This window comes from Sciurus vulgaris (assembly GCF_902686455.1).
Source record: "Sciurus vulgaris genome assembly, chromosome: 4".
Classification (NCBI taxonomy): domain Eukaryota; kingdom Metazoa; phylum Chordata; class Mammalia; order Rodentia; family Sciuridae; genus Sciurus; species Sciurus vulgaris.
Window position 1 is genome coordinate 90,147,979 of NC_136464.1, and position 13,876 is coordinate 90,161,854.

At 36.3% G+C, this 13,876-nt stretch overlaps 1 protein-coding gene across 1 annotated transcript; it reads left to right on the forward strand.

Moving 5' to 3' along the window:
* The first annotated feature begins 272 nt into the window (after positions 1 to 272).
* Positions 273 to 1,251, forward strand: LOC306659972 (small cell adhesion glycoprotein-like). Its single transcript, XM_079138015.1, has one exon. The coding sequence runs from the start codon at positions 409 to 411 to the stop codon at positions 697 to 699; it is 291 nt and encodes a 96-aa protein (XP_078994141.1). The 5' UTR covers positions 273 to 408; the 3' UTR covers positions 700 to 1,251.
* Positions 1,252 to 13,876: the final 12,625 nt, after the last annotated feature.

A 13,876-nucleotide genomic window follows, 5' to 3' on the forward strand; every position in this document is an offset into this window, starting at 1 on the left:
CTGAAATTGCGACTAGTCCTTCTTGATTGACCTCTTATGATTCAAAGCAGCCTGGGGATTTCTAGTCCAGGCAATGGTTGCAAAAGCACAAAAAAGAAGTCAAATCAACTCATGTAACAGAGAAAGCCTGGGTTGTGCTTGAATAAAGTGCTTCACAATTTAAAATAAACCAACATGAAAGGGAAATCATCACTTTTTCAGAGACTATAAATAATGCAGCAATCTTCCAGAAAAAAGCCTGTTTTTCGTTTAAGATCATGTTTGTGCTCTCCGGGTAGCCGCGAATCTCTGAGGTTCCCGCCCCCGTCCAGTTCAAAAGGACCCGCAGAGTGGTGGCTGGCCCTGCCCCGCAGCCCGTCCGACTGGTAAGATCTGCCGATTCTGCAAGGTATTCAACCCTTGGCAGCAATGACTGACCTCCGGACCACACCTTCACCTGGAGAACTGACCACCCAACTTCTGCAGGCCACTGAGGCCTTGTCCCCAGAAGCTGAAGAAGTCAGCACAGCACTTATTGCAGTTGTTATCACCATGGTCTTCCTCACCCTGCTCTCTGTTGTGATCTTGATCTTCCTTTACCTGTACAAGAACAAAGGCAGCTACGTCACCTACGAACCTGCAGAAGGCAAGCCCAGCACCATCCTCCAGATGGAGAGTGACTCAGCCAAGGGCAGAGAGAAGGAGGAGTATTTCATCTAATGATTCTCAGGCCCAAGGAGCTAATTCCTGGCTCCTGTGCTAACACATCAACTGTTTAATTTATTTAGAGGAAAGTTTTATCTGAAGCCAGTGAGTGACATTGATGTGGGCAATTCCAAGCTTCTTCCAGGGCACAGGCCCAAATGCCAACTGGACTGAACTCCCAGTTCATGACCAGGGACATGAAAAAAGCTGCTTATGTCTTTGACCAGACCATGTAATAGAGTTGGTGTTTGTGACTCGCCAAGGAGGGGCTATGCTAGGGAACATTTGAGTATGTGCCTCAACACATTGAAGGAAGGAAAAGAATGTCGCTGGTCATACTCTGTTTCCTCACTTGGTCACCTAGTTATAGCCCTGGTGGAAATATCCATAGAATTTCTTCCCAGTGGTTGGATTCTATAGGAAAAGGCCAGGTTAGGAGGGATAGGAGACTTAGGGGATCTTACCTCCTGATGAATGTGCTGCATCTCTTAGTTTCAGCCCCCTTTCCACGTTCCCCAATAACCTTATACGTATGCTATTTTTAGCCAAATTAAACTTTTGATATAGAAATCAGGTTTTCATGTGAAAGAAGTTAACTACATTTTGACTTAATCTTTGCTTAAACTTTTTTGACATCATTTTCTTTTGCTATTTAATCCCTTTGCATATATCCTATTCTAAGCAGTAAGGAACCTAGGGAAGTTCCAGAAATTCCCAGAACTTATCGGCAGTTTGAGACAGAGATGGTCAAGGAAGCTTGTCCCAGAGGAGCATTATCAGAAACATACCCTGGGAGAGGAGTTGGTTTAGTCTCCATTGCTGGCAAGAGTCAGTGTGTCCCAGATCCCATACAGAGGAAACCAGGAAAAACTTACCTACCTCCTTTCCCACCAGCTTCTTCACAATCCATCCAAGAAGCTTCTTGAATTTAATTTAGTTTCAAAATGATGCGTGTTTAAAAGTACAATGTTTTGGTATAAATTATTAGCTCCTCAGATAATGTTTACTTTGGAATTACGCTAGCCCTCTTTTAAGGTCTTTATGTATTGACTTCATTATCCAAGCTTAAGTGACCCAAGGTAAGATCCAAAGGCTGAGCAATCAATCTTGGCAGCCTAGATTCCAGTTTTCAGTATTTCACACACAGAGCTTTGGGAAAACTAACCGAAGGGTACCTGGAATATATAGGGAGATTGCAATACTAAGACATTTTCCTCAATTTGTATTGTTGAGCAAATAAGGAGAAACCAATTTTGTTCCCTGAGTAAGTTAAGGCTCAGAATCCCAGGATATGGAAGTTGTTTAGGTAGTGAAGTGATAATAAGTGTAGACTCTAAAGTGAAATTCATGAAAATAGTCAAAAATCTTGGCCTTGTACTCCTGCATTTATTTCAAAGAAAACAGAATAGTAGCAGCACCTAGCTGAGTTCTAGGTGGGAAATAAAAGAAGTTATATACAGAAAAAAACAAACAAACAGAAAACATGTTTGCTATTGAGCTATAGAAAACAACTTCAAGCCCCAAAAGCTGGTAATCTTGTTTTAAATTGTCCATGAAATTCATGTCATTGCATCCCCTGAGACAGGAGCAGTTGGTTTTAGTCTGAATCTTGGTACTTCCTAGTTTTGTTTTTTTTTTTTTTTTTTTTTTTTTTTTTTTTTTTTTACCTATATGATGTAGAAATGTCCTCTCTTATTTATGTGACTGGAACACATTTAAATGTCCCATTTAGTTATTTGGGTTAGTTTTAGTCTTGCATCTCACTAATTGTTCCTTGTTACATTCGACTGATAAAGCTTTCAGCAGGTGGGTTCTCCAATATTGAAAATTCACCCTAGCTCAGTTCAGACATTTTAAGATTATGAGTGATGGAAGAATAAAGTACACTGAAAAGTAGCTTAGATTAAGCAACAGGGCATTGGTTGAGCATGAGTGCCCAAGGATGTATTTGCTGAATTGTAGCCTGAAGCAATGTAACATCACAGCAGAGAGCTGAGGAACAACTGTAGCCAAGAAAATGTGCTAGCGTGTGGCAGTCAAGGACAGGGTGACTTAGTTCGAGCAAAATTGCTGTCTACAGAACAAGAACACCATTCTTCAAATAGCAACAAGGCCCCTAGCCTAGTCATAAGCAAGAGATGCTAGGAAAATGCCATATATCTTATCAATGTGACAGAGCTTTGAAGTCAGACATTATATATTTACCTATTTCTATATGCAGGTCGAAAAATCAGTGCATTGGTTTTGTTTTAAAGAAAAATGACTTGTAGGTATATAGAAGGACATACATAAACATTACAACCTCAGGATAACATTATGGAAATCAGAACTAGAATTGAGAATGAGGCATATCCATATCCAACAAAATGGATTAAATAGACCACGCATTAAATGATGAGGAAGACTTACAAATTGGTTTTGTGCCTTGAGTTCCAAGGTAAGTTGATAATTATGAATTCTAATAGATTGTAAAAATGTCTACCTATGGGAAGCCATCCATGTTTAGCAGAATCAGGCTTGGCTGAGCCATGGGACACAGAGGTCTGACTCCCAGGAACTGGCAGCCACAAGAGACTGTTTCAGATAGCCTGGGGTAGATGACCCCATACAGAGGTGGCTCACCATCTGAGGATATGCTAATTCTCTAAGCAAATGGCTTCCCTAACTCCACCCCATCCTGTTCCTCATAGAAGAAGCTCCCCCCGCATCCCCCTTTACCTGTGAGTATAAATAAAGGGGAGGTTGGGCTCCACTATCTTGTATTGAGGCCAGATCTTGGCATGACCCAATCTGTTATACCCCCTCCCATTTGAAAAGATTATTGGCTCCTGTGTTTATTTGATTAGATACATTTCTTAGTGATTAATCCATAGCTGTCACCGTCTTCCAACTGAAATTCTTTTCTTCATCCACGCTGGACATGGCAGAACCCCCTACATCTAACAGTAATTTCAGACCCTCTACCCAAGTCCTTGGTATTGCCTTCTGACAAGACTCAAGGTCCTGGTGATCTGCCTAGTGATCTTCGCCTGTCAATGAGATTCTAGTAGAGATGAAGTGAAGGGAGGCTCAGAAAATGTTTATATATCAGGAATTTCTCTTTTTGAGGTTGTAATATTTGTGTATTTCCTTCTATACACCTACAAGTCATTTTTCTTGAAAACAAAACCAATGCACTAATGAATTTTCAGTCATTAATAGGTGACTATTAATGTCTGACTTTAAAACTCTGTCACATTGATAAGATGTACAGTATTTTCCTACCAACTGTTGCTTGTGACTAGGCTAGGGGCCTTATTGCTATTTGAAGAATGGTACTCTAGACAGTAATTATTATTATTTTATATATAATAAAATATATATTATTAATTTCTAATGCTTCCATTATATATATTATATATTATAATTTCTAATGTTATGTTGGCTCATAACATTATTTTACAGATGATATAATTGATGTTGTGAAGAATGAATCCTAGGCATATAAATAGTAAATAATGCCAAGGTTCATCAGTTCTGCCAGCCAGTGAGTTCCATGCCCTTTTCATTGAGCCAGGATGTTGATGGGAATAAAGCACAGACTTAGATGAGCTGGTTGGTTTTCTCAAAGTGGCATAATATTTCATACTGTAATCTACTATCTTTATTTTCCTAATGCCTATCTAAGCAAGATATTTTCAAAAAATATTTCTTGAACTGATGTGCGAAGACTAAAATGGATTTTAGAACAGACTGGTCTGTCTAAATCACCTGTAAATAAGATAGAATAGTGGTAATGGAACAGGCTTTCGTGTAAGAAAATATGAATTTAAATCCTAATTTGAGCTACTCATTAGACTACATGACCTTGTATGAGTTACTTGTAATCTCAATGATCTCAGTGGAAAATGGAGTTGATAATACTTTTCTTAAACATTTTATTATAAGTTAATTGAGTAATAGTTTATAAAATTATTACTCATCTGGTCCACAAAAATATTCTATACACAGTAGATACTATTAACCTGTTGACTAAAAAATGAAAAGTTTTTGAAAATTTAAAATAGGTAATTCACTAGTAAATACATTAGCACATTTCATAGTGTATAGACTTTTTTTCAATAAGGACACAATTATAACAGAAAATATTCTAATTGTATCATTGTTATTTAATTATTGATAATAACAAATATTAAAATTATATATAAAGTTTTTATGAATTCATTTTTAAAATTTATTCATCATTAAAGATAAGATTTTTTAAAAATTTTGCATTTTCTAATTTGGCACTTTGAAATAACATTTTGTGAACAAAACAAAAATATAGTTTAAGGAATTGAAATATCAAATTATTGCAAATTTGGAATTTTTAGCTCAAATAGAAATTTTGTTTCAGCAATGACTGGACTTACTAGGAAAATTCGTATTTGCTGAATTTACTTCTGGTTTGTTCAGGACTAGGGATTTCCCTCAGACCTCCACTCCCCTTAGATCCTATCTTGCTCCTCTGCCTTCTATTCAAGGGTGTTTCCTGGGTCTAGGACTGTGAGGCAGCTTGTTATCCCAAGGAGAAAAGTAGAGGGCTCCATGGTATAGTCACATCTCCTGTGCTGGGGAACCCACAAGGCTTTTATGAAAGATCTGAGAACATCGTGGTATCTGCCACAGGCTGTAACAGAGATTTGATGCAATCCAGAGAAATGATAGCACCCAAACAGATTGCCTTACTCTTAAAGGAAAAAGACTTTTCCCCATAATTTTCCTCATCGCCAACATTGAGGAGGTAGGACAATGAAAGAAGTCAGTAATCTTATCCCCAAGGAAGGCTTCCTCAAAGCATGTGCTTGGATAGGACTGGGTTTTGCACTGGATTAATTCTTAATACTAGACCTGATTGGAAGTTGTTATACACAGGTTGAGGGAGAGGGTTTGGTCATGGCAAAAAACAAAACAACAACAACCAAAACCTACTCTGTCTACCATTCAGAACTTTCACTCAACTGATAAATCTGAGTAGCTAGAAATTAGTCTTAATGTGTGATAAGATCATATAACTCTTCTTTTATAAAATGGGTTAGCAAAATTTTCTATTATATGTGCTTCACAAAATAGAAATAACCAAGCCTTCATTTGGAGAAAGTTCTTTATTGATTCTAAAATAACCAATTTTTTCAAGTAAAAGTTTCGAGTTTGAATTATTTAGCAGAGGAGATGATGAGAATAAAGTTGATTATTCAGCGTACTAGAAAAATAAATAATTTTGTGGAACTTTGAAGAAGAAATTGCTGCCTCAACAAATCAGTGCATTTCTCCACTTTCAACATAGCTCCTTATGACTCTTTAAAGAGCTGAACCTCCATTTCTAATCCAAGTTTTTTCAGGCAAGTATGTAAGAAAACTAGCATTTTGGTAATGATAAACTAAAAAGCTCATTTCAAGATGAGCTTTTATTTAAGGTGTGACTTTTCTTTTTCCTTTATTATATTATATCAGCAACATATTTTTAACTGTAACTTTCTAAATACAGTAGTGATTTGACAAGATAAGTGTGAAAGGAAAATTATTAAAATGTTGTCCCGATCCTCAAAAGCACTAAATGAATGTAGTTTCACAGAATTATATGACATAAGCAACCTCTTCATCACAATTTATATGTGCAAACATATATATATATATATATATATATATATATCTCAAATGAAAGAAACTTATCATTGTTATATTAATTATGACAAATCTGCTCTTGCAGAAAACCCCAAAATCTCTGTGGCTTTGCAAGACAGAATTTTAGTTCTCACTCCCATAAATCCCAGCCATCTCCTCTAAGATTTCAAGGTCTTAAATATCTGTTTTCTATACTTTTTACTTTTGCTTGCAAATCAGTCAGTTCTTTCCTGAGTTTATATTTGTAATACTTTGCTGAAAGACTAAAGCAAGGACAGGGATAACTACCACTCTGGTGCTTTCCTACCGCTGCTCTTGATCTTAGCTGCACTGTGTGCATGTAGTCTGCCTTTCATCTGAGGTGACAGTTTCATTGAAATTTTTTTTAGCTTACTTTTATTGGAAAATCTACTTATTTTGCCTCCGTTCTTGAAGGATCCTCTGGATTCTAGCTTGACAGGCTCCCTGCCACTTTTCAACATTTTACAAATGTCCTTGCATTGACTTGCACCCCCTGTTGTTTCTGAAGTCCAAGATCATTGAATTGTTGTTCCTGTGTATATAATGTGTCATTTGGGGGGGAGGGGGGAGGGGCTGGTTGTTTTCAAGATTTTCTTTATACATGGTTAGCAGTTGACTATGGGAAGCTTAAGTGAGGTTATATGTGTATTCATTTATCTGGAGCTTCATCAAATTTCTTGAATCTGTAAATGTATGTCTTCACAAAGTTTAGACATGTTTTTGGAAAATAATTGTATTCTGCCCTATTTTCCATCTCCTGCCGGGATTGCAATTACACATATGTTGTAGCTTTTGAAGTGATTCTTCAGGTTCCTGGACTATGTTCTTTTACTTTCAATCTTTTTCCTTCTTATTTTTAAATTGGAAAATTGTATTGAAATGTTTTCAAGTTCATTGACTACTCTGTTCTCTCCATTTTACTCTTAAGGCCAACCAGTGAATTTTAAAATTTCAGATAGCCTCTTTAGTTCCAGGATTTTCATGTCTTTTCTATAGTACCTATTTCTCACTGAGCTTTTCTATACTTTTATTCATTATCAGCCTACTTGAGCTTAGCTTCATTTTTCTCTTAAGAATGTTATATTTCCTGTTTTCTTTATATATTGAGTACTTTTAAATTGTATAATGAATAGTTTTTAATATTTTGAGGAATACTCTAGATGTTATCATATTGCTTGCCAAACCATCTTCTTCTCCGTCTGTTATTGTAGTAGTTTAATTGTACTCAAACTGAAACCCTCATCTCTTGGGCAAGAGTTAACTAACATTTCAGTTCTTTAATAATTTGTCTTAGGGCTTGGAGTCTCCCCACATATGTATGGTTCGGAGATTAGCAGATTTGAGTAGAGTTTATGTACAGAGTTTGAAGGGCCACTTCTCAGAATCTCTCGTTTACAAGATTCCTCCTCATTTTGCAGTAGTGTCATTACCTAAAATTTACCCATTGATCTTCATGTTGGAATGACTGGTTTCTCTCATGTTTAGTCACTGAGAACATTACCCATTTAAGCCTATTCTTTGGTTAAAAGACACAAAAATGGAAAATATTCTTGTGGCCACTTTCTTTGATTCCTTTCAGAATCTAACTTCTATTCTCTAATGCACTCAGGTAATATTTCTTGCTTTTTCAGTGTTTCTCATTAAGGGATTAGTCTAGTCTGGTCATTTGGGAATCAGAAACATTTTATCAAATGTTTGCACCATTTTCCAGGCTTTGATATGAGTTTCCTGCCAATATCTTCACATTTGTCAGTGCCCAATATTTTAGATTTTGCTGTGGAAGCAAGCTCCCACTTCAGGGCATACATTTCTGTATTAAGATAGTACTACCCTTTGATAACCTTTTTATTTGAGTACCTTAACAAAATTTGAAAGTTCTCTTTTTCTGACTGAACAGTCCAATGTGGACACCCTTGTTGGGTGACTTCCATTGAGGTGATGAATGAGGAGTCTAGTCTCCTTCCCTCATATGTATATATGTGAACTCCCTGGAAGGTGATCTCCGTTCCAGTCATGAGGGGCCAAGCCATGGTGAATTGAGTGAAGGACACTGAAAGTGTAAACACTCTTTCTGACCCCATTCCTGAGCTTAAGTGACAGTTTTACAGTAAAATTAACTATAAGGAAAAGTGGGGCATGTATTCTATTCGTGTTACCAGGAAGAAGGGGAAGGAATTTGGTAGACAGCCAATCTTTTCTGAAATTTTTTTCCTGTTCTAATCTTTTTAACTGCTTATTATATCTTGGTGTTGAGCTTTCATTAGGGTTTCCTCAATTAATCTTCCTTCTAACTTTTCTCAGTAGCAGAGGTCCTTGTGTCCAGCAAAGGGTAACTTGGAAAAAGCTTTTGCGAAGAAGATACTGGAGTGAGGACCCTGTTTCTGGGACAATCTTTTTGAGTTGGTTGAGGTTGAACAGATATTTAATGAAGCCACAGCTAACTGTGGTGAATTACATTGCTTTAGGAAGGAGTACCTAGAGAGAGGAAAGTGTGTGTAAGAAAACCCAAAATATGTGGCTTGGTAAAATGCCCAGATCTGGGTGGATTTTTTTTTAATGACCTGTATGGAGGAGAATAAGCATCTCAGAAAGGTGTGTTCAAGCTTGGATATTTTCTACATTTTTGGCAGCAAGTTTTGTTCTTGGCAAATTACCCAATAACCATTTAAGCTTAGCTATTCATAAGTGTACATAGTTCATAGTGTTCACAATTTATAACCTTACTGCAACTTCATGAGTGTGCTTTTAGAACTAGCTATGCTCAGCTTTCTGAACATGGCTCCACCTTGCAACTAAGTTACAAAATCACAAAATGGGAAAACAGACTCAGCAGCACTTCACCTGAAAAAAAGGAGATAATCAACCCTGTGTAGTTTATCATAACATCTGAAAAATCATGTCAAATTTTACTGAGCATATTTTATGACATCAAAATGGCAAAAATAAAAGGGAAAAATACATATGCTGAGAAATTTATCTTTTTAAAAACTTATTTTATTTAGTTTTGTATGTGGTGCTGAGGATCAAATTCAGTGCTTCAGGATACTAGGCAAGCTCTCCACCATTTAGCCACAATCCAACCCTGAAATTTATTGTATGTGATTAGTAAAATGACAAACACTTCTCTTCTTCAAGTTATATTGTTTTCATAAAGAATGCATGCCAAATTTAAAAAAAAATAGATCCTATGATTACATGTATTTTCTCCCTTGTTGTTTTATGAGATTTGGAAGAAACCAATAGGTACCTACAAATCTTATAATTGAATGTACTATATTCAAATAAAATGTATGATGTTATACTGAGTTACTTTACTGACATTAACAATAATGATTGAGATGCTCATGAAGGGCAAATGTTTTGGAAATTAGGGGAAATTAGCCATTAGAACAATGTCTTCTGCATTTGGAAAAGTTCACAGTTGAAAGGAGAAATGAAGGAACAGAAAATATTGCAACAGTGTTGAACTGTCAACCAACAATGACCTGAATAGTGTTATGAAAGTGCTGAAGGAATTGTGTAACTGAGTGCAAAGGGTGCTACGGTCAGAGTTTGTGTACCCCTGAAATTCATAGAGAAACCACACCCCCAATATGATGTATTAGTGGGGCTTTTGGAAGATGTTTGGGTGATGAGGTCAGAGACAATTTGAATGTGATTAGTGCCTTTATAAAGAGGCTGGACAGAGACCTCCATACCCCACACATCCAGAAAGTGCCTTCTATGAAGAAAGGGCCCTCACTGGATGTTGTTGGCCCTGATCTAAGAACTCCTAGCCCCCGAACTGTGAGGAATAATCTCCATTGTCTAAACAGGCCTCTAGGATAGACATATTTGCAGAGTTACAACTAAAATAATGCATTCCCTTAATGCTCAATTTAAATGAGACAAAGCAACAGGATACACCAAGCTTGTTTCATAACCAGATTTCTACTAAAGTATTAGCAAGAATGCATGTTCCCAGTGAATTAAAGTATTCTATAGTACAGCCAGAAGATGCACACACCAGTGGCTCACATGGAAATGTCAGTCCTTGAGCACTTGCTCCTGTCTTTCCCTGTGTGCGCCCCTGTGCCCTTTGCTGCCAGCCTAACGAGCAAGTCCTGATACACATAGCCCAGAGACAAAGCAATTCCATGTCCCAGATGCATCTTTTCTATCAATTATAACAAAGTTATTTACAAATTGGCTAATTCACTAGCTCTACTCACTGTTACCCTCAGGACATCTAGAAGGCTTAGGTGTTGTGAAATAAAGTATGAACTTTGTGCACAATAAACACAAGTACTTCACCAAAAATGCATATAGATCTATGGTTATAATCTAAACCTGCCTTCCAGATATGGAGCTACTAGCAATGTTTAAAGGTGCACAACACATGGTAAAAGTTGAGGACTAAAGTAATGCCTTTTAATGGTTGCCATGTAGGAGAATGGAATTGTTGAACTTGATGTCTTGGAGAATACATGGAAGATTCACTGAGTGGTGGGTGGGGGAATGAGAAAGTATGCATAGAGAAGCACTCTGTGCCCTTAGATTAGTTCCGATTGTCTAGCCATTGTTATATGTGCATTTTAGTTAGTATTGCTGGGTATTCAAGGATAAGTCCTAATGCCCAAAGTTTGTTAGAAGTAGCAAAATAATCCTATATAAATATCCTTGTTAGCTTTTAGGAAGAACTGTCTTCTGGGAATGACCCTTGTTAATCCACCTCTTGAGCTAGGGGTAGTCCTGAATTTAGTCACTGAAATGGTGCTGAGGGAGAAGAGAAAGGATGAGGGGATGTGCTCTTGCTAGTAGCTAATTGATTTTTGACAAAGGCGCCAAGAACATACATTGGAAAAAGGATAGTCTCTTCAATAAATAGTGCTGGGAAAAGTGAACAGACATATGCAGAAGAATGAAACTGAACCACTCTCGCTCATCACATACAAAAGTCAACTCAAAATTCATCAAAGACCTAAATATAAGACCTAAAACTATGAAACTACTAGAAGAAAGCTTAACAGAAATACTTCAAGACATTGGTATAATATATGAGTTTTTGAATAAGTCCTCAAAACACAGGCAATGAAGTAAAAAAAAAAAAATAGATAATATGATTACATCAAAACAAGAAGCTTCTGTGCAGTAAACAATTAATATAGTGAAAATGCAATGAAAAAATGTGAGAAAATATGTGCAAGCTATTCATCTGAAAATGGATTAATATCCAGACTATATAAGACACCAAAACTCCAAATAATCCAATTAAAATGCACAAATGATCTGATAGGCATTTCTCAAAAAAAAAAATACAAATGAACATCTGTCATGTGAAAACTTCTCTGTGTCACAATGCGATGCCATCTTACTCCATTTAGATAGGCTATTATCAAAAAGATTTTAAAAATAACGATTACTGGCAAAGATGTAGAGAAAAAGGTTACTCTTATATACTGTTGGTAAAAATGTAAATTATCCTATGGGAGGATCATATGGAGGATCATAGGAAGATCATCTGAGGGATCTTCAGAGAACTAAGAATAGAACTACCATGTGATCCTGCAATTCCACTACTGGGTATGTATCCAAAGGGCATAAAATTTTTATATCTAAAATACATCATGTTTATTGCAGCACTATTCATAATAACCAAGATATGGAATCAGCCCAGGTGTCCACAAATGGATAAAGAAAATGTGCTAAATATACACAATGGAATATTGCTCAGCCATTAAAAAGAAAGAAATCTCTTATTGTGGCAACATGGAGGGAACCCGAGGGCATCTTGATAATTGAAATAAGCCAGGTACTGCAGGACAAACACTGCATGTTACCACTCATCTGTTAAACTGAAAAAGTTGAGCTCATAGAAGAGAGTAGAATGGTGATCACTAGTGTCTAGGAAGGGTAGGGATGAGGGCAAATAAGAGGAATCCAAATACAGCTAGATAGTAGTTCTAGTGTTCTATAGCATGGTAAGGTGATTATAGACTATAATAATTTATTAGATATTTCAAGATGACTGGAAAAGAAGTACTAAGTTTCTCAGCACAGAGGCATTATAGGTGTTTAAAGAGATGAAAATGCTAATTATCCTGATTCGATCATTATACCTTGTATACATGTGTTGAATTATTTTAGTGTATGTCATAAATGTGTGCAAATATTAAACCAGTTAACATATTTTAAAAAATCTGAAAGACAAATAAACCCAAGTGTTGACAAGTATGTGGGACACCCTGAACTTTTCATACAACTGCCAGTATGTAAATGTTTAAAACCATTTAAAAACTATTTGGCAGTATAAATCAAAGAGGAAATATGCTCATCCTATGACTCAGAATGCCATTCCTAATTATATATTCCACTGAAATGAATACATATTTTCACCACAAAATATGTGCAAAGATGTTCATGGCAGCAATATTTATAATTGTCAAAAGCTGGAACTTGGAAAAATGTTAATTAACAGTGGGTGGGAGCATGGTGCAGTTGCATACTTCTGTAATCCCAGTGACTTGGGAGGCTGAGGCAGGAGGATCCCAAGTTAGAGGCCGATAGCAGCAACTTAGTAAGACCTTGTCTCAAAAAAAAAAAAGATGTAGCTCACTGGTAAAAATGCCCCTGGGTTCAATTCCCAGCCCAGCAAAACAATAACAACAAAAGCAGTGAAGGAAGGGATAAATAAATAAATTGTGGTATACATGTTTATTCAATAGAATGCTGTACAGGATGAAAGACTGTTTTGCCACAATGTAGATAAATCTCACAAACATGAGGAGAAACGAAAGGCAAGATACAAAGTGTGAATAATGCATGGCATTATTTAGTATGAAATCAGGCAAACTATGATGTTTGAAGTCAAGATAATGATCACCCATGGTTGAGAGGGGAGGTGACTGAAAGGCAGTAGGAGAGAACTTTGGGAGGTACCCTGAGTCTCCTGTTCTGGATTTGCTCTTCTGTACATGGTTATTTCTAGTTTGTTAGAATTCAGAACACTGTGCACATATAATACATTTCTACATATGGGCTATATATCAATACAATTAAAAACATCAATTCTATACCTTATGGTTACATGTCATACAAAATAATTAGAAAGCATACTTTCAGATCTTAAATAATGTCCTAAACCCAAATGAAAAAAATTAAACTCATGCCATGAAGTGATTTGAGGTCTGCAGAAGTAATAATGACAAGAAAAATAATACACAAAATTTAAATGACAAAGTTAAATTATGGAAAAGCAGATGGGATCAAAAGGATTCCTAGGAGAAGCTTCTCTTTAGTTTTGTCTTGTTTTCAATATAGGTTGTGAAAAAGATGTGCAATGTTATCTTTTTTAAATTATATACATATGCACAATATCTTTTAATTTCAAAGCATGTGATGATTTGCAAAATAAAAATTAAGGAGAAGATCTAAGGATATAAAAACTGCCTATGGGAAGCTATTTTAATTAACCATTTAAAATTTTAAAAGAATATTTGCTTAGCAAGTGAAGGAAGAGTTCATGAAGAAGAGTCAATGATTCCATGGC